Source organism: Lagenorhynchus albirostris, chromosome 8 (genome assembly GCF_949774975.1).
Source record: "Lagenorhynchus albirostris chromosome 8, mLagAlb1.1, whole genome shotgun sequence".
In the NCBI taxonomy this organism is placed as follows: Eukaryota; Metazoa; Chordata; class Mammalia; order Artiodactyla; family Delphinidae; genus Lagenorhynchus; species Lagenorhynchus albirostris.
In genome coordinates, this window is record NC_083102.1 from 47933767 (window position 1) to 47958380 (window position 24614).

A 24614-nucleotide genomic window follows, 5' to 3' on the forward strand; every position below is an offset into this window, starting at 1 on the left:
TCACATGTAAACTTAGTAAAGAAAAGAGAGGAAGAAAAAAGGTGTCTCACTTAATGCAGTAAATCTGTTGGTTTTGGTTTGGTACCCAAGAACCAAATCTGATTCATTGGTGTGCTTCACAAATTATGCCCACAACCCATGTGAATATCAGATGAAAATCTCACACACACAAACACACAAACCCCTCACAAGTTAAGGGCCAAACTGATCTGATTAGATGGTGTGGGTTTTCTTCTGGTGCTTCTTTTAGTTTTATTATTTTGCATTAACTTTTTAACAGCAGCCTATTAAAAGAGGCTCTGAGTTTTGGTGACACTGCGAAAAATTTTATGAAGCTTCAAAATCCACCCCACAGGCCTCAGATTGTGAAGGCAAAAATAGCTCTGGGATGAGAAATGAAACATATGATTGTTCAAAACATTACTAGAAACTTTCTGAAATTAATGTTACTTGGGAGTCCAAATTGTCTTTTGTATTTGAAAAGAAGAGCATTCGTTAAGTTCCGTGATCACCAGGAAAGGCCCTTCTCTTAAGGAAGGGGCGCAGACAAGCAGTCACTCCACTTGCTGCCAGCAGGTCATCTTTCACTGGCCAGCTGTTCTAACCAAACCCCCCTCAACCTCACTGTGGCTTTAAGTTGCTAAAATGAGAGGAGCCACCCCATGAATTTATTAGCAGATGTGTGTTCTGAAAGCCATCATTACTTTGAGACCTAGAACAGCCAGGTCCTCTGACATGTGGACCACACATGATCACATGATGAAATGTGCCATTATTCCCATAGCCTCTATTCGAATGTCTTACGGATCATTCTGCTTCCTTACTGGCTTTCCGTCCATCCTTGTCCTGGATTGCGTGTCGTAATAGTTGGAGAAAAGGAAAATCCCTAAGGTACTCTCCACTGGAAAGATCGATTGTTGTCCTTGTCAGGTCAGAGATCCCACTGTCCGGAGCGATGAGTTAGCAGATTTGCGAGTGCTTAGAATTGTGGTCTATCTGCCAGCTCCTAGCAGCTTTCCTTAGAAGCTTTCTTGGTTTCACAAACTGGTTTTCACCAAAATATGGCAATGCCCAAAGGGCCATTGAAAAGGCAGATCAAAGCTTTTGAGCTTGAAATGAAGTAGCTGGATGTGGTACTTTGTACAGAGGTCTGGTTGTGGACCACATCTGAGCCTTGTGTGACTTTATGAATCTCCCAAGTAGAGGGCAGCCTATAACTGCATAGAAAAACACCTTTCCATCAAGTAGCTGTGCTCCTGTTGCCTGTCCTGCTAGAAAGGCCTTCTACAGTTGGCTTCTTCTCAAGAAATCAAGGCAAAGAAGTAAAGAAGAGGAGGTGTGTGGGTTTATAGATGCTCCACCTCCCAGCACGTTGTCCTTAAGGAGAGGAACCATCTGTTTGTATTCCAGCTACTGTAACTACCTTTTTCAAATTTGCCTGTGATTGAAGCAGTAATTTAATCAATCAATGCATGCAGAAACAGTGAAGGTGGCTTGTTGCTTTCAGAATCAGCAGAACTCATGATGGCAATACTTATCCTAATACTTAGTAGTTCAGCTCAGAAGTAACCAAACTGCGACGTTAAGCGTCAGAATGAAAGATTTGTGAGTTAGGATTTGCAGAACAAGAGTCGTTCATATGACATTTGTCAAACACCGAGTGCCAGGCCCTATTCCAAGTGCTTTACATGTATTAATTCACTTCATCTTCACAACTCTGTAAGATAGCCCTTATTATTTTCACCATTTATAGGTAAGAAAACAGGCACAGAGAGGTTAGGTAACGTGCCCAAGGTCACATAGCTGGAGAATATAGAGGAGAAATTAGCATCTAAACAGTCTGCCTACAAAGCCCACCTCTTAACTGCTACACTAATATTTTCAAACAGCAGGCCGTGACCTATTAGTAGGTCAAGAAATTAGTGTGGTGGTCATGACCAGGATATTTTGTTAAAATCAAATAGAATAGAAAAATATCAGAGTGTATCACAGGTAGTAAGGATTGTTTCAAGAAATTTTTGTTTCAGATGTTTACATAAAAATTCTTTGTCTTGGGCTTCCCTGGTGGCGAAGTGGTTGAGAGTCTGCCTGCCAATGCAGGGGACACGAGTTCGTGCCCGGGTCCGGGAAGATCCCACATGCCGCGGAGCGGCTGGGCCCGTGAGCCATGGCCACTGAGCCTGCGCGTCCTGCGCGTCCAGAGCCTGTGCTCCGCAACGGGAGAGGCCACAACAGCGAGAGGCCCGCGTACCGCCAAAAAAAAAAAAAAATGCTTTGTCTTTGCGCCCAGATACGTTTCACAAGTCATAGTTCTTCTAATTTCAGAAAGACAATATGGTGCAAATACTGCCTATTACAAAACTCTCCCTACAGGGTCCAGGGCAGCCCCCTGTAATCAAACACACTGATGTTTGTGCAGTGAAGCATATAAATACTCACACTAAATACAATAAATAAAGTGTGTAAATAGCCTTTAAGTAGTTCATGGCAGGGTTGGTCCCCCCGTGAGTTTTGCTGTCAAACATAAGAAACTTTCCAATTTTCAGAGCTCTAGAGATTTCAAAATTGCCGATTGTGGACCTAATTATACATGTGTGTGTACAGGCTTTCTTATAATGGATTGAGGTCAAAAAAGTTTGGGAAACACGGCCTGCGGGAATCATTGACTGTTGGAGCTGGGAAGGAACATAGGGGTGATATATTTCTTATAACCATAAAACCAAAACTGCTCAGTTTTAACAAGTAGAAAAACCAGGGCCAGACCGGGGGTTGGGGGGAGCATTGGGACTTCCAGAGGCCACCCACTTCTTCTCCCCAAAACGAGCCTCCTGACACACAGCTCCGGCCTCTGGACTACCCGGCCTCTTCAGAGTCTTATAAGAACAACCAAACCATGCCATGCATCTCAGAGTTTGGATTCTTGTCGGGTTTTTCTGAGAGAGGCTCGAATTTCTAGTGGTCACTTGCATCACTGGGTTCTCCAGAGCGGGCGGAAGCCAAGTGGTTTTGCCCCAGCAAGACACTTGGGCTCAGGTGTTTGGCCGGAGAGTGAGGTGCAGGGCGGGCTCTGCCCGGGCTCCAGCCAACTCTGTAAATTTCCTGAGTTTGTGGTTGAAACTGGTCTCCATGGACCAGCAATTTGACATTTTCCCCCTGCGGTGTTATAGTCATGTTTCCACGTTTAATATGTCAGACTGAATGAACATTGTGGTCTAAGGATTTAAAAGATTTATAATGGAGTCTTGAAAATTTACTTAAGGAATATGTACTTCCCCAAGCAATAACAAATATTACTGCAAATGACCATATTAAATTAAAGTAACTTGGGCATTTCTGATTTGTAGGAAGGTTAAAATTAATCTTATGGCAGTTTCAGTTTCAAAAGGAAAACATGACTTTGCCTCACCACAGATTTGCAGGCTGTTAGTCAACAGTGAATGAACCCTCAAGTGACTTTTTTTTTATTTAAGAAATATCCAGTTCAGTCTATGTGTAGAAAAGCAATACTAGAAGGAAAATACCCTGAAAAATCAACCATAGTTGTATCTGCAAACTTCAAAGGTTCTGGTAAAAAAATTTTTCATAAGCTGAGTGGTGAGTACATGGAGTGTCATTTTATTCTTCTTTAAACTGTGCTTGTAAATATGTACCCTCAATTGTGTGTGTATTACCGAATTTTTAAAAATGTTTTTAAGCACAGGTCACAAATCCATAAAAATTTTTCTATAAGTGTTCTTTAATGAGAAGTCTTATTTTTATACTTTTAAAAAGGAAAAGAAGGCTTCCTTATCCATCCTTCATCCCTTCCCCGATTAGCTCCTTTAGTGAATAGGCAAGGAGCCTGGTTCAAATGCTTTCTTTCCATATTAAAATAATAATAACTACAGGTATACTGGTAAATGTTTAACGACTGACTCTTGGGGTGGGGAGAAAACGCTGATTTGTAATATTTGCCAATTTCCATGGTTTAAGTACTCCCATCATGGCCAATTTCAAGCAACCAACATTACATTGCTGAACAGAGTTGGGAAGAAATGTGCAGTAGCATACAGCATCATATAGTATCCTACCAAACAGATATGACATTATTAATGTAAATAACCTAAATAGCATAGATAATAGTAAAATGAAAGAAAATGATAAGAACTGATAAACCTTGTGTATTGTTACCTTTAGTTTTTAAATTTTATTTATTTATTTTTTTTGTGGTACGCGGGCCTCTCACTGTTGTGACCTCTCCCGTTGCGGAGCACAGGCTCCGGACGCGCAGGCTCAGTGGCCATGGCTCACAGGCCCAGCCACTCCGCAGCATGTGGAATGTTCCAGGACCGGGGCACGAACCCGTGTCCCCTGCATTGGCAGGCGGACTCTCAACCACTGTGCCACCAGGGAAGCCCTGTTACCTTTATTTTTAATATGCTTGTTTTAATTTTAAGTTCACATAATTTATTTTTTATTTATTTTTATTTTGTATTGGAATTTAGTTGATCAACGATGTTAGTTTCAGGTGTACAGCAGAGTGATTCAGTTTTACATATACATGTATCCTTTTTCAAGTTCTTTTTCCATTTAGGTTATTACAAAGTATTGAGCAGAGTTCCCTGTGCTATACAGTAGGTCCTTGTTGGTTATTTTGTTTTATTTTTTTAACTTTTTATTTTACATTGGAGTATAGCCAATTAACAATGTTGTGATAGTTTCAGGTGCACAACAAAGTGACTCAGCCATACATATACACGTATCCATTCTCCCCCAAACTCCCCTTCCATCCAGGCTGCCACATAGCATTGAGCAGAGTTCCCTGTGCTATGCAGTAGGTCCTTGTTGTTTATCCATTTTAAATATAACAGTGTGTACATGTGGATCCCAAACTCCCTAACTATCCCTTCCCCCCTGGTAACCATAAGTTCATTCTCTAAGTCTGTGAGTCTGTTTCTGTTTTGTAAATAAGTTCATTTGTATCATTTCTTTTTAGATTCCGCATATAAGGGATATCATACGATTGTTATCTATTTTAAATATAGCAGGGTGTACATGTCAATCCCAAACTCCCAATCACATAATTTAATTTTTAATAATGGTTATGTTTAACAACTGGCCTAAATCCCTAAAAATTTAATGATCAGCTCTCACAAGCCAGCATAAGCCCGCACCGGCACACGAGTACTCAGAAGAGTTGCCATTGCAAAGCAGAAAGAATTCAGGGACGTGGGCACAGCGAGCCTTCCCTGCATCACAGCCCAGTGAGGCTACAAATCCAGGGCCCCCAGGAGCCAAGGGACCCCACAGAGCAGAACTGGCAGACCCTGGGAGGATGAAGGCCCCTGCTCTTCCAGTTGCCCCACTTCCAACGTGTAAACCCCTGAGGGGTTTCCTCTGCATTTCCTCAGGCCCTAAGCTTCAGCTCCTTAACCCCTTTCAACTTAACCGTGACTCTCCAGCTAACACAAGAAAGCTCAGGGTTCTTTGCTGTGCCAGTGGCAGCCTGGCAGAGCAGGAGCGTTCGACAGGGTCCCAAGGCTGACTTCTCAGATGCCAGCTCGGCCACCAGCCAGCAAAGTGACCTTGAACAGCCCCCTTCACCTCATTTCCCAGTTACTGTGAAAAATGAGGGGGTTGGATGAGGTGACCTGTCTCATCCAGGTTCCTCGCTGCTCTAAAACCCCATGTGGGCTGCGATGACTGAGGGCTTCAGAGAAGATCACGAGTCATGTCAAAATCGATTGAGAAAAACTCATCAGACCACAGAGTGGTGTGGCTTCCCAAGCCTGAGCTCTCTCTCATCTGGGAATACAGGGGAAACATTTCTAATCCTGATGAAGGAAAGATCTGGGCTCTGGTCCTTCAAGGATATGTCGAAGTGCAGCTGCCCTTGAAGGTGGAAAATGCTCAGAGCCAACTTAAGTCCAGTCCTTGGCTGCAGTCACAGCCTTTGTTTATTCTGCCTCATCAGGTTCTTTGTAAACTTGTCTCCCCAGGTGATTCTTTGCCATTGGGAATCCACCCATCTTTTGACAGACAACTGTATTGATGGAACATTGCTTGAAAACTTTAAGGTTTAAACAAGTCTCCAAAAAATAGGTGAAGTCATGGGTGATAAGTGAAAGAGGAACAGTGCAACACTGCCAAGGGAGAAACTGGTGAATGTTATCCAGCGCTCCAAAGGCGTTCTTATGCCCATGCGTGTGTGTGTGTTGTCACCAGGAATAAATTCTGCAGCTGTGGATCTTGGTATGGCAAGCTCGCCTTGATTTATGGGTATAGCTGCAAGTTCATAACCACCAATCCAAGGGAGAAGGAGGGAGAGTGGAGAGAGAGAAGGGTTGGCAGAAGTGTTTTATGAGTTTCATGTTTAATGCTTTTAACATGGTGCCTCGTTCTCGCTTCTAGAAAACACTTAGCAGACGCAAGCCAAAAATAGATGGCTGTCCATAGCCAACCAAATCCATGAGGGGGTGAAGGTGAGGGATATGTGTGTGCACATCGTCGTGGTTGTTTATAGTTGTTTGTATCTCTGAGCTGTAGGAGAGTATTTATTTTACAGTAAAAACTGTGAGCTGTGATACTTTTATACTTTTTAACCAGAGTAAGAGAAGACACTGCAAAGCCTGCAAAGCTTGCTAGCTCACTCTCTGTCTCTGGCAGGAGTTTCTTTCTGACACTCTCTATGCACTCTCTGGGCTGATTCCTGGTCAGCTATTCCACATCCTATCCTACTGTACATGAGGCATGAACCAGGTGCTTTCAGAGCCATAGACATGCAGTGCATCCTCAAGAAACTTGGAGTAAGGTAGATGGAATATACAGATAAGACCACATTTATGAAGCTTTCTATAATAATAACAGCCACTTCCTACATGACAGGCACTGCTGCCTCGTTTAATCTTCACAACAGTCCTCTGAAGTCAGCACTATTTTTGCCTTGTCCACCAGCAGGTGACCTTCCTCCACCATGAATATTCAGACTCACAAGATGACCAGAGGCCGCCATGGGCGCTGGGTCTTTTCAGAGAGATAAAAGGCAGAGCTACAGCCTGCCAGCAGGGCCGCGTCACACCTTCTGTGAAGTCCTTACTGGTACACATGGCAGTCTATCCAGATGCAGATGGAAGATGCCCCTCGGGCAAAGATGGGAGCTGCCCTGGAATCAAAGCTCTTATAACGCTCCCTGGACACGCTCCCCAGTTCTCTGCAAGGGGCATGTTCAGGGGCAAGATCACGGCGCTCAGGAAGCCCAGAGCTCTGGCTTCCTAACAGGTGTGGACAGATGGTTTCTAGCTCCTCCCACTCCAGATGTCATTTACCAGTTGGGGGGGTCAGTCTTAATATAAGCAGTGTTGCCCTGTAGCATGTTTGACTTACCGTCTTGGCAGGTTACCAGAGTTAACCAAAGATCAAAGTCTCTTATAGAAAGGGAAAAGACGTATGGTAACCCTTTATCTACAATTATTAGTCCCATTTTTCAGAGAATAAAGCTGAGGCTTAGAGAGGTTCATCAACTTGCCTCGAGTCACATAGTAAGTCACACAGCCAGCATTTGAACCCTGGCCTGCCTGACTCCAAGTCCCATGCTTTGAACTAAGATGCAAGATGTAAATTTTTCCTTCTATTCCATAGCGTATCTGTGTTGATTTTCCTATTTAAAAAACTAACTTAGGGCTTCCCTGGTGGTGCAGTGGTTAAGAATCCGCCTGCCAATGCAGGGGACATGGGTTCGAGCCCTCGTCCGGGAAGATCCCACATGCCATGGAGCAACTAAGCCCGTGCGCCACAACTGCTGAGCCTGCGAGCCACAACTACTGAAACCCATGCTCCGCAACAAGAGAAGCTACCGCAGTGACAAGCCCACGCACCACAACGAAGAGTAGCCCCCGCTCACCGCAACTAGAGAAAGCCCGCACGCAGCAACGAAGACCCAACACAGCCAAAAATAAATAAATAAATTAAATAAATTGAGGAAAGAAAACCTAACTTGAATGACCTACACTGAAAACACTTGGTCTTCCTGGAAGAAGCAATATGTTTAGCCTGTGGTTTCACCCACTCCCTGGTGCACTGCATACCCCAGTTGAAGAAGCTCAGCAGTATGGCAGTTAGCAGTTGTACTTAGAATAATAAACGAAAGCACCAGTTCCTGCTTTTCTCTATAGTCCAGATTTTGAGTAGAGGTTTATGAGGAGGGAAAAAAGTTTTAAGTTTTAAGAGCAACAGAACCAACTTTACATCTGAAAATAAATGAGTACGTGGCTGCCGGGTGCAAACAATTCTGTTTTACATTGTCATTCCTTTCTTCTTTTTAAATCATCACCATCTTGTAGCACAAAACCGAAGAGCTCAAGGCAAAACTTGTAGCTTTATTACAGTTTGGTTCAACATATAAAATCCAGTTTATGCATATAGATTATATTGCAAAAGCCCTTTAAGAAATGTGCCAGCCATGTTCCAAGTGTAAAAGTAGACATTTTAAGACACTGTAACTCTATTGTAACATTTTTTCATTGGGTGTTTGAGCAACTCAAAGCTTTTACCAGGCATGAGAGCTGTCTGCTGACTTACAAAATGCCGCAGTGTAATGAAGACAAATACAAAGGAATTTTGTAGGCAGAATGTGAAATGGGTTGGGTAAAATACCATGTTTAAGTGCAACGGAATTAGTTTACGATGAATTGTATTAAAATAGTCAAAGCACAGTTGGTGAGAGGGTGGGGTACGGAGGGGAGTTGAGAGGTGTGGTTATGGTCTGGTTCTTCGCTTAGGCAGTGGGCACAAGTGTATGTTTTTTTCACCTAAACATTTTCATATACTCTATTCACTAGGCTTTCCATCGCAGTTTTCAAAAATGCAGTTGACCTTTGCTCTTTAGGTAGGAGATACCATTTCGTAGATTGTTTTGAATCTCTTAGTACATGAATTTATGAAATACTAGTTTAAACAGTGAGAAAAGAAGAAAGTTTGAATATAACTAGCACAGGAGAAGTGTTGAAAGAATAACTTTGAAGTTTCCGAAGTGAAACTACCAAGAAAAGTCACCTTTCCCTTTATGAGTAATAAGATCACAACATGAACAGATCTTTCTCCGTGATCTTCCTCCTGGTACAGTGCTCGTACCCTCTTATTGAATCTGCTTGGGCAGGTTTGTTCAGTCATTTGATAAATGTTTGCTAAGATGGGCCTGGCAGCGTGCTAGCAAAGATGATAGGGACTCGGGTCCTTCCTTTTCAGCTAATGGCTGGGGAGACAAGACCTTAGTCAGCCTAGGAAGTGTTAAAAACCCAAATAATATGAGAATCCAGAGTACAAAAAAGAATCAAAGTTTTCATGAAGCCGTAGATGTTCAGTGGCACAAACAATAAATACTACCAACCTACAGATGAAGGAAGTCCTCTGGAGCTGGGGGTGGTTGGGGAACTTCGAGAGCAGGTGTACTTTCTGAGGGTCGAGAGGACCTTCCCAGAGAGGCAGTCTTGTAACTGAAGGCAGTGTAGTGAGTACGGAGTCTATGTGTATCCATTTCCTGCACAGAGGGTTTGCCCAGGGAAGAAAGGATCCTGACTTTGAGGAACTTTAAAACAAGGAGCTAGAAGATAATTTCATCATGTAGGAAAAGGGCAACTGTTGTGAGTTTTTGAAGTTGGGACCTGTGAATAAGCCCCTTTCCCAGGGTGGAGCGCCTGTCAAACTTGAGTTCACTGTCATAATCCTCCGGCTCTGTATATGGTCCTGGTTACTCATAAATGGTCCCTTCCACTGTTGCTGCAGGTTCATGACAGACGCTGCCCGCCGAGAGCAGGAGTCCCTAAAGAAGAAGATTCAGCCGAAGCTCTCGCTGACCTTGTCCAGCTCCGTGTCTCGAGGGAATGTGTCCACGCCGCCTCGCCACAGCAGTGGAAGCCTTACTCCCCCCGTGACCCCGCCCATCACCCCCTCCTCTTCATTCCGCAGCAGCACTCCAACCGGTGAGTGGCTTGGCCCGTGGGGAGTGTGTGTGTGTGTGTGTGTGTGTGTGCGGTGTGCTGGGGGCCGGGGACAGATCATGATTCAGAGCCACCTCTTCTTTGACCCTTTACTGGTCCCTATAGCGTTTGCTGATTCATTCATCTATTTATTATGGAAGAAATAGTTATAAATTATCCTTTATAATATGCATGTGATGATGGTTTTACAGATATGTGTTCAAGCCTTTACTATTTGTTACGTATGAAGTGATGCAGTGTCTTGGATTTGCTTCGGTCAAGTTGAGAAGTAGATCAAACAAGATCGATTGTATGTTGTTTATTGCCATGTGCTGATTATTGTTGAAGCTGGGTGACGTATACATAGGGGTTCGTCATACCATTCTCCCTATTTTTGCGTATTTAAGAAATTTTCCATGAGAGGATGATTAATTTTAAAAAATTAGAGTGCCTCCCATGTGCCCGGCCTGAGCTATAGTAGTGAGCCCAAGGAGACCCCTCCCTATTCTTCCTGATGGACTGAGGCCTAGTGGAAGATGTTGGCATTTTAGAGGGCCAACGAGAACACTCCTTCTTGCCTTCCCCTCCCAAATGGAAGCAATTTGAAAAATAAAACAAGACTCGGAGGTGAAGATTAAAATTGACTTTATTACTGCATAAGGCTAAACTGCAGAATAGAGCTAGCTAGCATCTGTAACAACTGTCTTCCCTGAGTTGAACTTATTCCCAAACATTCCTTCGAAGCTTGCCTGTCTGGGAGCAGACCAGAGTGCGCCCAGGCCCTGAGCTGAACATGCTCAGAACCTTCTCCCAAGTAAGAGATCCGTTAAGTCAGCAGTGATAGAAGATGGTAGAAAGAGGCTGGAAAGGTCCCCTCCTCTTCTTTTTTGCATCTGAGCACAGGGAATATATTTCCCCTCACTCCCATAGGGGTATAGACAGGCATTCATCCAATAAATACACCAATAAATATAACATTGTAACCATAAACTCGCTATATGGAAGAACTCAGTGATAGGAGAGCATACAGAGAAGGGCTTGACAGGGTCAGGAAAGACTTCCCTGAAAGGTAAGTAGGGAAAGAGGGAAAGAAGGCACATCCAGCCAAGCAGACAGCATTTTTCAAAGGCTCCATGATGGGGAGCCTGGCAGGTCCCAGGTACTGAAGGTCAGCCAGGTGGTGGGGTGTTTGTTAGATGAGGCCCAGGAGGTCTGCAGGGACCAGGGCACTTAGGGTGTCATCCTAAGAGCAAAAAGAAGCCACTTAGAATCACACCATCACTTCAGTAGCATTGCCCCTTGACCATGGGTGAAAATGTTTATTTTTCTCTTACAGTTTATGTATTTCTCTTTTATCCATCTCCCATCAAGGGAGGTGACCGCAGTCATATTTCTCAGTGTTTCAGAATATAACTTTCACAAAATAGTAATTGGGAAAAGGGATTCCCTAGTAAGTTTGGAGAAATGTTGGGTTAGACAAAAGTAAACTGGTTTCTTCAATACAGGGCTTTAATATATACACTGTTATTCTCCAAGAGGAGGATTTAGAAAGCTTTCCAAATTTAGTCGCTTTGATTAGAGGACCTCTTTTTCTAGGGGCATCTCTGGGGGCTCATGGTTGGCAGATACCCTGTGTTCCATCAGGACTGGACATTTTGAAGACAGGATAGGTGCCCAAGGCAGACAGACTGAGTTCCTACCAAACTTCGCCCGTTACAAATCACTGATGATACCAATTACTTAGGTTTCTGTGCGAGAGTTAAACGTGATAGATATGCATGCCTTAAACACTCAGTAAATGTTCGTCTCTGTGGTCCAGAGTCTTCAACCAGTTGCTTCAGGAACAGAATCGGAGGTCATTCTATAGAGGATGAATTGGTTTCATTTGTGTTGGGCATTTGTCCCTTTCTTTAGATAGACCACCATGTTTCTCTTACATTTTATTTCGTGAAGATTTACTTTCCAGCATCTCTGTGTAACATTTACTGTGTAGATCTAAGGAATGCCATGATAGTGTAGTGTAATTCTTCAATTCTCTTTTCTGAGTATTTCTATGAATATTTATTCATATATAATGTGAATTATGGGGACAGTTTTATACCTGGCTGTGTTTTATACCTGACTTAATATGGATTGACTCATAGCGAGCACCAGATAACCATGACCTCCCCAATTAATAATGGGAGCTTTAGAACCCCATGAAAATAAAGACATTTTAAAAGTGAGAGTTTATTATTTTTCATGTAAGAAGGTTTGGAAGAAATGGAATCATTTGCTTTCCTTCAGACGTAAAGAAATCTTTCTGACACCTTGTCTATTTTAGCAATTTCCCACTGAGAGAATTAATATATGTTGTGGTAAAGATGTATCATTTTCAGTCTGTCAGCATCATTGGTAAGTTATTTGCTGCTTGAATAACATTCCATGTAAACATCAAAAATTAGCAGGGGAAATGGTTTCTTAAACCCTACCCTGTACCATTTTGACTGTATACATTTTTCTATGTTTGAAATGTTATTTTACCTGTAGTTAGAGAGCGCGGCTTATTTTGCCTGACTAATGTGGTTTCAGTCACTTTCATTGCCAGGTTATAAGTAGTTTTCCATGTTTCTACCTTCTAAATTCACTCTTCCAAGTTTCATATTCAGGATGCGTTCCTGGTGCAGAAGTAATAGTCATCTTGCAGAAAATTTCATTTATAAAGTATTCTTTAAAATATACTGTCTTAGTATGGTACTGGCACAAAAACAGATATATAGATCAGTGGAACAGCATAGAAAGCCCAGAGAGAAACCCACGCACATATGGCCACCTTATCTTTGACAAAGGGGGCAAGAATATACAGTGGAGAAAAGACAGCCTCTTCAGTAAGTGGTGCTGGGAAAACTGGACAGCTACATGTAAAAGAATGAGATTAGAACACTCCCTAACACCATACACAGAAATAAACTCAGAATGGTTTAAAGACCTAAATGTAAGGCCAGACACTATCAAACTCTTAGAGGAAAACATAGGCAGAACACTCCACTATGACGTAAATCACAGCAAGATCCTTTTTGACCCACCTCCTAGAGTAATGGAAATAAAAACAAAAATAAACAAATGGGACCTAATGAAACTTAAAAGCTTTTGCACAGCAAAGGAAACCATAAACAAGACATAAAGACTACCCTCAGAATGGGAGAAAATATTTGCAAATGAAGCAACTGACAAAGGATTAATCTCCAAAATATACAAGCAGCTCATGCAGCTCAATATCAAACAAACAAACAGTTCAAAAATGGGCAGAAGACCTAAATAGACATTTCTCCAAAGAAGACATACAGACTGCCAACAAACACATGAAAGGATGCTCAACGTCACTAATCATTAGAGAAATGCAAATCAAAACCACAATGAAGTATTACCTCACACCGGTCAGAATGGCCATGATCAAAAAATTTAGAAACAATAAATGCTGGAGAGGGTGTGGAGAAAAGGGAACCCTCCTGCACTGTTGGTAGGAATATAAATTGATACAGCCACTATGGAGAATATTATGGGAGGTTCCATAAAAAACTAAAGATAGAACTACCATATGACCCAGCAATCCCACTACTGGGCATATACCCTGAGAAAACCACAATTCAAAAAGATACATGTACCACAGTGTTCATTGCAACACTATTTACAATAGCCGGGACACGGAAGCAACCTAAATGTCCATCAACAGGTGAACGGATAAAGAAGGAGTGGCACATATATACAATGGAATATTACTCAGCCATAGAAAGGAACGAAATTGAGTTATTTGTAATGAGGTGGATGGACCTAGAGTCTGTCATACAGACTGAAGTAAGTCAGAAAGAGAAAAACAAATACTGTATGCTAATGCACATACATGGAATCTTAAAAAGCGGTACTGATGAACCTAGTGGCAGGGCAGGAATAAAGACGCAGACGTAGAGAACAGACTTGAGGACACAGGGCAGGAAGGGGAAGCTGGGATGAGGTGAGAGAGTAGCATTGACATATATGCACTACCGAATGTAAAATAGATAGCTAGTGGGAAGCTGCTGCATAGCACAGGGAGATCAGCTTGATGCTTTGTGACGATCTAGAGGGGTGGGATAGGGAGGGTGGGAGGGAGACTCAAGAGGGAGGGGATATGGAGATATATGTATACATATAGCCGATTCACTTTGTTGTACAGCAGAAACTAACACAACACTGTAAAGCAATTATACTCCAATAGGGACTTCCTGGTGGCGCAGTGGTTAAAAATCTGCCTGCCAGTTCAGGGGACACAGGATTGATCCCTGGTCTGGGAAGATCCCACATGCCACAGAGCAACTAGGCCCATGCACCACAACTACTGAGTTCACGCACCACAACTACTGAGCTCACGCACCACAACTACTGAAGCCCACGTGCCTAGAGCCTGTGCTCTGCAACAAGAGAAGCCACTGCAATGAGGAGTCCGTGCACCACAACGAAGAGTAGTCCCCACTCGCCACAACTAGAGAAAGCCCGCGTGCAGCAACAGAAGACCCAACGCAGCCAAAAAATAAATTAAAAAAATTTTTTTAAATTATATTCTAATAAAGATATATAAAAATATATATATACTCTCTTGACTAGACAGAATTAGATCTCAGTTTCATCCTAGAGTTTCAAGTATTTTTTAAGGATTCTAGAACTAAGATTTTGCAATTATTTTGCAATTTCTAAACCCTAGGGGAATCTTCTTTTCTCATTTTTTCCATTTCCTATCCTCATTTTTTTGTGTTCTTTTTTAATGTACTTTAAAAAAGTATTCACTTAAGGAAAGCTTAGAATGGTTTAAATTGTGGGTCAAGAATCTTTTCTATGAAGGACCAGATAGTAAATACTTCAGGCTCTGCAGGCGATGGGGCCTCTGTTTCAGCTGCTCACCTCTGCTGCTGTAGCAGGAAAGCAGCTATAGAACTATGCGAACAAGTGGACATGGTGTGTTCCATAACACTAAAAGTTTTTGTGGAACCTTATTTACAGATTTGGTCCACAGGCCATAGTTTGCCAACCCTGGTTTAAATCACAGAGATAAAGAATTAAAGATAGGGGACTTCCCTGGCCGTCCAGTGATTAAGACTTCGCCTTCCAACGCAGGGGGTGCGGGTTCGATCCCTGGTCAGGGAGCTAAGATCCCATATGCCTTGGGGCAAAAAAGCAAAACATAAAACAGAAGCAATATTGTAACAAATTCAATAAAGATTTTAAGAATGGTCCACATCAAAAAAATCTTTTAAAAAAAAGAATTAAAGATAAATGTGATCATTATGTATAAAATAGTCAACAAGGCCCTAACTGTATAGCACAGGGAACTATACTCAATGTTTTCTAATAGCCTATAAGGGAAAAGAATCTGAAAAAAAATCTATCTATCTATCTGTATGACTGAATCTGTTTGCTATACTATCACAACATTGTAAATCAACTGTACCTCAATTAAAAAATATATATATAAATAAAGATAAACGTGATTAAATTCCCTGAAAATAAAGTATTAAAACAATTCATACCATTCTCCTTTAAAAGTAATAATAATCTAGAGTATAACTACCGAGAAGGAAAGGCAACTTAGATTTTTTACTATATATGCCTATGTATGATTATTTAATCCTAACACCAACCCCACTGAGACAGCATTATTAATTCCCATGTACAGATTGAAGAAATAGAGGCTTAATAAGGTTAATTTGCACAAAGTCCCGTGTCTGTCACTCCCAAAAATGAGGTCTTTCCAGTGTACTCATACTTTATTTCCACATTAATCATTATTATGTTAACACCTTTTCAAAAACTTCATTAGAGATACGTTCGGTAGATTACTCCTTTCTGCCCGTGCACGCACGGTAAGCACTGCTGACGTCTCCCCCGCCTCCACTGCCGTCATGTCTAAGTCAGAGTCTCCCAAAGAGCCCGAACAGCTGCGGAGGCTCTTCATCGGAGGTTTGAGCTTTGAGACAACCGATGCGAGTCTGAGGAGCCACTTGGAGCAGCGGGGAGTGCTCACAGATTGTGTGGTAACGAGGGATCCAAACAGCAGGCGCTCCAGAGGCTTCGGGTTTGTCACGTATGCCATTGTGGAGGAGGTGGGTGCGGCCACGAATGCAAGGCCACACGAGGTGGATGGAAGAGTGGTGGAACCAAAGAGGGCCGTCTCAAGAGAAGATTCTCAAAGACCTGTGCCCACTTAACTGTGAAAAAGATTTTTGTTGGTGGCATTAAAGAAGACACTGAAGAACATCGCCGAAGAGATTATTTTGAACAGTATGGGAAAAATTGAAGTGACCGAAATCATGACTGACCGAGGCAGTGGCAAAAAGAGAGGCTTTGCTTTCGTAACCTTTGATGACCGTGACTCCGTAGACAAGATTGTCATTCAGAAACGCCACACTGTGAATGGCCACAACTGTGAAGTAAGGAAAGCCCTGTCTAAGCAAGAGATGGCTGGTGCTTCATCCAGCCACAGGGGTCGAAGTGGTTCTGGAAACTTTGATGGTGGTCGTGGCGGTGGTTTTGGTGGGAATGGCAGCTTTGTTCGTGGAGGAAACGTCAGTGGTCGAGATGCCTTTGGTGGCAGCCGTGGTGGCGGTGGCTATGGTGGCAGCAGGATGGCGATAATGGATTCGGTAATGATGGAAGCACTTTTGGAGAGGGTGGAAGCTACAATGCTTTTGGCAATTACAACAGTCAATCTGCAAATTTTGGACCCGTGAAAGGAGGAAACTTTGGAGACAGAAGTTCTTGCCTCTATGGTGGTGGAGGCCAATACTTTGCCAAACCCCAAAACCAAGGTGGCTATGGCGATTCCAGCAGCAGCAGGAGCTACGGCAGTGGCAGGAGGCTTTAATTACTGCCAGGAAACAAAGCTTAGCAGGAGAGGCGAGCCAGAGAAGTGACGGGGAAGCTACAGGCTACAGCAGATTTGTGAACTCCGCCAAGCACAGTGGTGGCAGGGCCTAGATGCTACAAAGAAGACATGTTTTAGACGATACTCATGTGTATGGGCAAAAAACTCGAGGACTGTATTTGTGACTAATTGTATAACAGGTTCTTTTCGTTTCTGTTCTGTGGAAAGTGTAAAGCATTCCAACAAAGGGTTTTAATGTAGGTTTTGTTTGTTTGTTTTTCGGCACCCATGCTGTTGATTGCTAAATGTAATAGTGTGATCATGACGCTGAATAAATTGTGTCTTTAAAAAAAACCCAAAAAAACCTCATTAGACCTTCAGCCATTTAGCTGCCCCAGTTACTACTTCTAAACCTAAAATACAAAAATACATTAAGATAGGAACTGTGGTTCACCTTCATTCACAGTAACCCTCACTTTTACCCCCACTCCATCGTTCAAATAGCAGGTCAGAACTGAAGAACTTACCAGTTTAGTTTAGTCAGGGTTTTCTTTAAGGGTGAGTTGGAGCTGACTCCAGGGAGCCAGCTATTAAATATTCAGGCTTGCAAACCAGCTGTTAAAAGCTCATCCTGAAATTGTCCATGGGCTCCACTCTAGAGACCCTGATCCAGTTGGTGGGTTGGGCATTGGGGGTTTTTAAAACCTCTCTCTAGGTAATTCCAACCTACAGCCAGAGTTGGGAAACCACTGCTTTTAAATGGGACCCCTCTTGTCATAGCTGTGTGTTTTCTTGCCTGGGTTAACCTGTATTCCACTTTGCTTGGAGAAAAGTTACTGTAATCTACTTGCTTAGCTTCCAGACATGAGTCCAATGGGACTGAACAAATGCTTGCTTATGTCTTAGTGGCGCAGCCGTGGAAAGAGTTGGCTGGATTTCTGGTTATAATAGCACTGCACAGTCTCTCCTGGAAAATATTTGCATATATTTTTTGGCCCACTTGGGAAAAATTCAAGTATCAAACCAGAGAAAGGTACCAAAGGAAATTAAACCAATTTTTTTTGTTTTCTTGTTTAGGTGGCCTATAACGACCATGAAGTCACAGATTATATCTATAAATGTGTAATTTAAGTTTCTGCATTGTGTTGTTTCATTTCATATTCCTGTGTCTCCTGCTATCTGGCCTGAGAGTAGACCTTTAACATTCCTTTATAGTTTTGGCAATAGGTTGCGCAGATTATAACATTTTGCAGTTCTCCGGAGTTACTAATAAACAGCAAATCATTTTAAAAAGTAAAGTATTAATTTTACCCTCAGGATGGAAATGACTGGTAGAACTGACAGAATTTAGCTTGACATTTAGAAGCTTTGTCTGAGTGGAGTTGAGGTGAACTCCCCCCCAATCCCTTTATTTTTAGAAAATGAAATACACCTAAACAGCCTTACTAAAGGCAGAAAATCTGAGAGGAAAAGATAACTAAGGTGAGGTCGAAACTAACATAATTCCCCCTACCCACCCAAAAGAAGAGAATGAAACAGAAGGAAAAAGCTCAGAGAGATAAATCCCATCCTGTTTAATGGCGGAAAAAAAGAAAATTGAAATATTTTAGCCTGACTGAATTTTGTGACCTACTTTTAAAGTCCTGAGGCCAGGCTTTGGTATTTCTAACAGATTCTGCCCTAAAGAGTTAAGTATGTGGACAATGCCTAAAAAACATTCTCTACACTCTTCCCATTGAGAAAATGGCCCTGATTTATATTTCCCTTTTCACATAAACGTGCTGTCTTAAGCTGGAGAATGACTTCATGGTGCAGTACTCTCTGGCTTGCGTATGTATGTGCAGGGTCACTAACACACCCTTTCCTGGCCTATGACTTGTTTGCTTGTTTGTTTATATACTGCTTTGTTCTAATCACTGGCCTTTCATCTTCTTCATTGATTGACTTGTAACATTTTTATCCTGCTTCCTGAGTGTTATGGTCCAGTCTTGTAGCTAATTTGCTTCCTTCCCCACTGCATTATGCGGATGCTTATTTTTAATGTCTTACTACTCAAAGCGTTGGTTAGAGTAAGGATGGCAACAACGAGATAGTACTTCAATTATTTTTCCTCAACTACATCACTCATAAGAGACCTTCCCAAACAAAACATTTTCTTGACTTGAAGAAAGCAATCAAATCGATGCCGATCTGTAACAGTAATAGATTATATCTTTATAGTGCACAAAAACATTCACATCACCATTTATTAACACCACTTTAAAGACAAAAGAAATCGAGGCTCATCTAAGTGAAAACTGGCCTGAGTTCAGCAGTCCCTAAGTGAGTGGCCCTGTTTTCCACAGCACCAGGATGGGGTATCTTCTCATTTCACATAATTTATAGAGCATCTATTTTGTTATAGTCACCGTTCCAGGCATTGGGAGTACAAAAAAGCAGAAGGCATAGCCCTTATGGATTAGAACTTACATCTCTTAGTAGAAGCAGGTTATACACGTGTAGAGCAGACACTTAATGAACATGACATACACACAGGTGGACTAAATTACTAGCATGGATGATTAGCTAGACAAGATAGAGGTACACATAGGGTCATTCTTTCCATACTGTTTTAGTGCAGTTACAATCTATATATTCACATCCACAAAATGTCTTAGAAATTGTAAGGCAATGTGAATTCCAGAGCAGTTGGAATAAGGTGAAATCAGTGGGAAAGTGATTGGGGGCACACAATTTTAGAGCAGGATCCTTATGGTATGTCAGCTTAGGGAATTCGTAAGCAGACCCAGATATGTTGACAAAAGGGATTCTGTAAACCTGGAGTTTTCTGGGCCATCTTCTAAAACCCTGGGAACATAGAGGTAGAGTGGTGAGAGCTTTTGGCATCAGAGGGATCTGGATTCAAATCTTGCTTCTGCAGCTTGAGAGGTAGATGGCCTTAAACCTTTGTAAGCTCGGCCTCCTCATGTATACGTTGGAGACAATGCCTACCTCCCCATGAGGATTAATGTGATAAAGACAGGGACGGAAACAACTGCTTGTGTTAACGCTTTCTCTACTTAAACCTCCAATTTAGAAAGGACATTAGCTCTGAAAGCCCTATTCTGCATCCAAGGCACCCAGTGTGTTCAGGAACCCCCGGGTCAGTGGTGGAAATGGCCGACACGTCAGGCTGTCAGGGCTTCTTGAAGTAGCTCTACAGCACGTTCAAAACAAAGAAAACATTTCGTGCTCTTAACTGAATCCTGCCCTTTTAGACAGTATTTCACCAGCCCTGGCCAGGACCACTTGTGCATGTTTATTTTTTGTCTGTACTAACCTCAGAGAAGATTGATTCCAGGAATGTGCATTACTGGTGGCATTTGCTAGTGATGTGCTTTTGGGCATGGGCATATTTTCCAGGGGAAGGAGTGTCATATCTGAGAACAAAAATGACACTATTTGTTATCAGAAATACAGGAGCATTTTAAGATAACCATTTTATGACCAGAGCTGGTAGATGTAAAAGCGTTAGCAGGTTTACAAATTTTTATAGTTTGTCTTGTTGTTTTAGTAAAGGTAGCGATAATAACCGTTTTAATTGTGGAACTTCAGAGCGTGAAGAAAATGGAATATTGGATGTTTCTAGCAGACACACGCACTTATCAACGAGCTCTCTCCCCTCCCTTGTTGAAGGATGCGCCCACATACGCCCAACCGCCATCACTATCTGGGGGAGGCACCGTCTCTGTCAGATGCCCCACTGAACATCTCACTGATAAGATATGTCAAGGTCTTAGAGCCATGTAAAGGGCATCTCAAGGTCTTCGGGACCAGTGAGTTTTGAGTACAGTGTCCGGGAAACTCCTTGCCCTCTTTCCTGTGAAGGGCAGAAAACATCCTCAAAGCGGCTCTGAGAGGAGAGGGCATCAGATGTCACTGTTCCTCCACCCGGCCAAGGAGGGAGAGCCCTACAGAGGTCATATAGGTTCTCCAGGGCTTCAGGCTTCAAAACCAAAGTGATGTTGGCTGAGCAGTGCCACTCTAGGTATTTACCCAAGAGGAATGGAAGCACACGTCCACAAAAGACAGGTGCCAGGATATACAGGGCAGCTTTATTTGCAATAGCCCAGACTGTTAACTAGGCCATCTCCAGGTACACGTATAACCAAATTGTGATCTGTCCATACAATGGAATACTATTTATAGTGATTTAAAAAAAAGAAGAAGAACAAAATACAGTTACACCAAAAAAAAAAAAAAAAAAGAAACCACCATGGATGAGTCTCAAAAACATTATACTGGGGACCTCCCTGGTTGCACAGTGGTTAAGAATCCACCTGCCAACGCAGGGGACACAGGTTCAATCCCTGGTCCGGGAAGATCCCACATGTCGTGGAGCAACTAAGCCCGTGTGCCACAATTTCTGAGACTGCATTCTAGAGCCCACGAGCCACAACTGCTGAAGTCCGCGTGCCTAGAGCCCGTGCTCCGCAACAAGAGAAGCCACCGCAATGAGAAGCTCGTACACCGCAGCAAGGAGTGGCCTCCGCTCGCTGCATCTAGAGGAAGCCCGCGCGCAGCAACAAAGACCCAACGCAGCCAAAAATAAATAAATTTATTTTAAAACAAAAAACATTACACTGAGTGAAAGGAACCAGACACCAAAGAGTACATATGAAATTCAAGTAGCGGTAGCTGATACGTAATGATGGAAATCTGAATAGCAGTGGACTCGGGGAATGTGGGGAAGGGTCGCACCCAAGAGAAGTTTCTGGGCTGATGGAGATATAGTCCATATCTTGACTGAAATGTTGGTTACACAAAGGTAGACATTCATCAAACTAACTGAATTAGACACTTAAGATCTGTGCATTGGATTTACCTCAGTTAAAAAAAAAAAAAAAAAGTTGTTGGCCCAGGCAGAAATGAGGAACCGGAGCCCACAACTTCCACTCACTCCTTGAAAGAGCAAAGAGCATTTCCTCTGCTGTAAACAAGCCATTTAAGAACAAAGGAAGTAAATACACGCAGTAGTTTAAGAAGAAAATCTCTGGAATTTCCTCTCTGTTGAAGAAAGACAGCAGAATCCTTTATTCTCAGCTTTGGAACTCTGCAGAAACGATAGCATGGTCAAATAAAACAATTGCTACACTTATTAAATGAAGAACTAGTTGCCAGACACTGGGTCTCAAGACACAGAATCAGTGTTTCCGATAGAAAGTTACAGCATCTGGGTCTTCCAGTATCCAAAATATTTTGCTTTCCATGAGACAGTGAGAATTTTACAGGAGAGAAAATTAAAGCTGCTCAGTTTCAGCCTGCATCAGGCACATCCTCTGAAACTCTAAATAAGCCCCGTTTCTCTAATGGGCAGCCACCTAATAACAGCTTATCTTCAGATTTAACATTTGCAGTAACAAAAAGGCATCAACAGTTTATCTTCTAATGAAAATATCTTCGAGTCCTACCATTTTGGCAATACCATGCTTAATCATTTACATTTAGTTATAAACGTGAATTTCATCTCTTCTCTTAACTGTGTTATTGTTTAATCAAACTCAATAAAAATATGTCCACTGTTAATTCCCACAAGAAATCTTGACAGTCTTTATGTCGTGTTTCACCTGGCGCTAGAAACATAGTTCATGGCATGGTTTTGGCCCTTGATCCTTGTTGCTTTTTCTTTGTCCCAGCAGGGGCTCTGCACTGGCCAAAAAATATCACGAAATATCACAAGATAGTTATTTTAAAGGGCACACTCCCTACCCCCCAAAAGAATGAAGTCTCTTTAAGCTAGGGTCCAGAGCTCATTCGTATGCCAGCTCCCATCAGTACACACTTTCACTAATTTTCCTCTGGAAGCAAGTACCAGAACCGAAATATGAGTGCTAAAGAGAGCCACACATTGTAAGCATGGAAAACGGTGCGGATTCCACTGAAAACACAAACAAGCAGACGCTCAGCGCTGCCCTGCACCTCTACTGCGAAGGTGATGGGGATTGAACACCTGATGAATTCGTAGCCCAGCCAAATGTGTGTGTTTCCAAGGAACCCCTTTCATTTTCCTTCCCGTCTAAAACTCAGCATATTAAAATCAGAGAAGCCCTTTCATCTTCGTGGGTATCATAGCAGCAAACTTATTTTAATGTCTTTTCCATGTGGGTCTACTTTTAACAATAAAAGGATCCCCAGGCGCACACAGCTGCACCGCATTACAGACAGAATCTGCAGAAAAATGAGAATGGCTTTAAGCTAATTTGTTCTTGCCAAAAAGACAATCCAGGTACAGAATCTCCCTGCTTCTGTCCCCAGGCTTGGTTCATACTCCTTGGAAGGGCACTAGAAGGGAAGTGGTATCTGACAAGAAGGGAGAAACGGGCTGCTGGAACCTTTCTGGTACCTGGAAAGGGAAGGATGCTGGCCACGCACTCAAGCCCCTTGCCACCAAACTTACATAGTTCCTCCTCGGGAAACGGGATGCTGGTGATAATTTACATTCATCAAAACAGCAACAAGTTGGCTTGATCTTATCAGATCAGAGATGTGTTTCATACTCCACTGGACTGAATTTTTCTTTAATCTAGCCAATTCAGGCTCTCTTTGGTATGGAAACACACATAGAAAATCACCCCTGAGAATCTAAAGTTGGTTGGGAGACCAGTATATAGGAATTTGAAGTCTAATCATGCCATGATGTGCTGTGTTTTCTACCTAGATACCCGATTATTACTTTTTTTTTTCTAAAGGCAAAAAAGGTAGCCAAGGTGTTCCAGATGCTTACACGTCCAAGAACAAGTCACTCTCAGGGAACCCGCTTTTCCTCTTGTCAAAATAATTTTGAATAAAATAGCTAGACGGCACCCGTCATTGCCTACCAGCTAAGACATCTCTTTGCAGCCTGGGTCTGGGAGGATTTTTAGTTTTCAAATAGATATATTTTTCAAAATTACCATAATTTTCAAGTAACAAGAAAAAATACATGTAAAGCAGATTTCTTTTATAGCAAATAATGAAAATGGTACTTCCCACGTGAGCTATCGCGAGCTCTCTCTATGTTATATAACTGCATCCTAGTCAACATCCTCGTCACAACTTTGACTTGAAACAGTTGCATAGGGAATTTCCTGGCATCCAGTGGTTAGAACTCTGTGCTTTCACTGAAGAGGGCCTGGGTTTGATACCTGGTCAGGGAACTAAGATCCAGCAAGCCACAGGGCACGGCCAAAAATATTTTTTAAATAAATTTTAAAAATGTAAAAAAAAAGAAAACAGTTGTATAGAATCTTAAGCTCAGGGGTGGAAAGGACCTTGACATGATTTTCTATTGGCTGTCCTCTTCCAGTTCCTGTCTGCCAGGCAGAAATGTACGGTGTGTTGGGAGATTTTTATTGACATATATACACTAATACGTATAAAACAGATAACTAATAAGAACCTACTGTATAAAAAATAAATAAAATAAATTCAAAAATTGAAAAGAAAAGAAAAATGTACGGTGTTACCCAGGCTGAACTCCAGGGCTCTAACAATTAGCAGGACCAATGCCAGGCATTCAATGTAGGATGATGTTTTTGAAACACGATCATGATCCTGTATCTTGAACAGGCCCCCAGGTGACACCCTTAAATGACCACTTTCTAATATAAGAACTTTGCATAAAGTTCTAGGCCATTATTGTGTTGACAGTCTCCCTAAAATTCAACCTGGTGAAGTTCATTTTGGCAGAGTATGTTGTTGCTACCAACAGTATTTCCCTGCCATTAAAAGGAAACAGTCTTTGAAAAAAATGTTTAATTAGAGCCACT

General features: G+C 42.2%; 1 protein-coding gene and 1 pseudogene across 5 annotated transcripts in view; both read left to right on the plus strand.

Moving 5' to 3' along the window:
- Positions 1 to 24614, plus strand: part of JAZF1 (JAZF zinc finger 1) — a 339063-nt gene that overhangs the window by 279799 nt on the left and 34650 nt on the right. For all 5 annotated transcript variants that reach the window (XR_009541967.1, XM_060156948.1, XM_060156950.1 and 2 more), the window contains exon 3: positions 9760 to 9956. Coding sequence is in view for 4 of the 5 variants with exons in the window: in XM_060156948.1 (XP_060012931.1) it covers positions 9760 to 9956 (197 nt within the window). In the remaining variant the exon portion in view is untranslated. The remainder of the gene's footprint in view (positions 1 to 9759; positions 9957 to 24614) is intronic.
- Positions 15866 to 16827, plus strand: LOC132524936 (heterogeneous nuclear ribonucleoprotein A1-like; annotated as a pseudogene).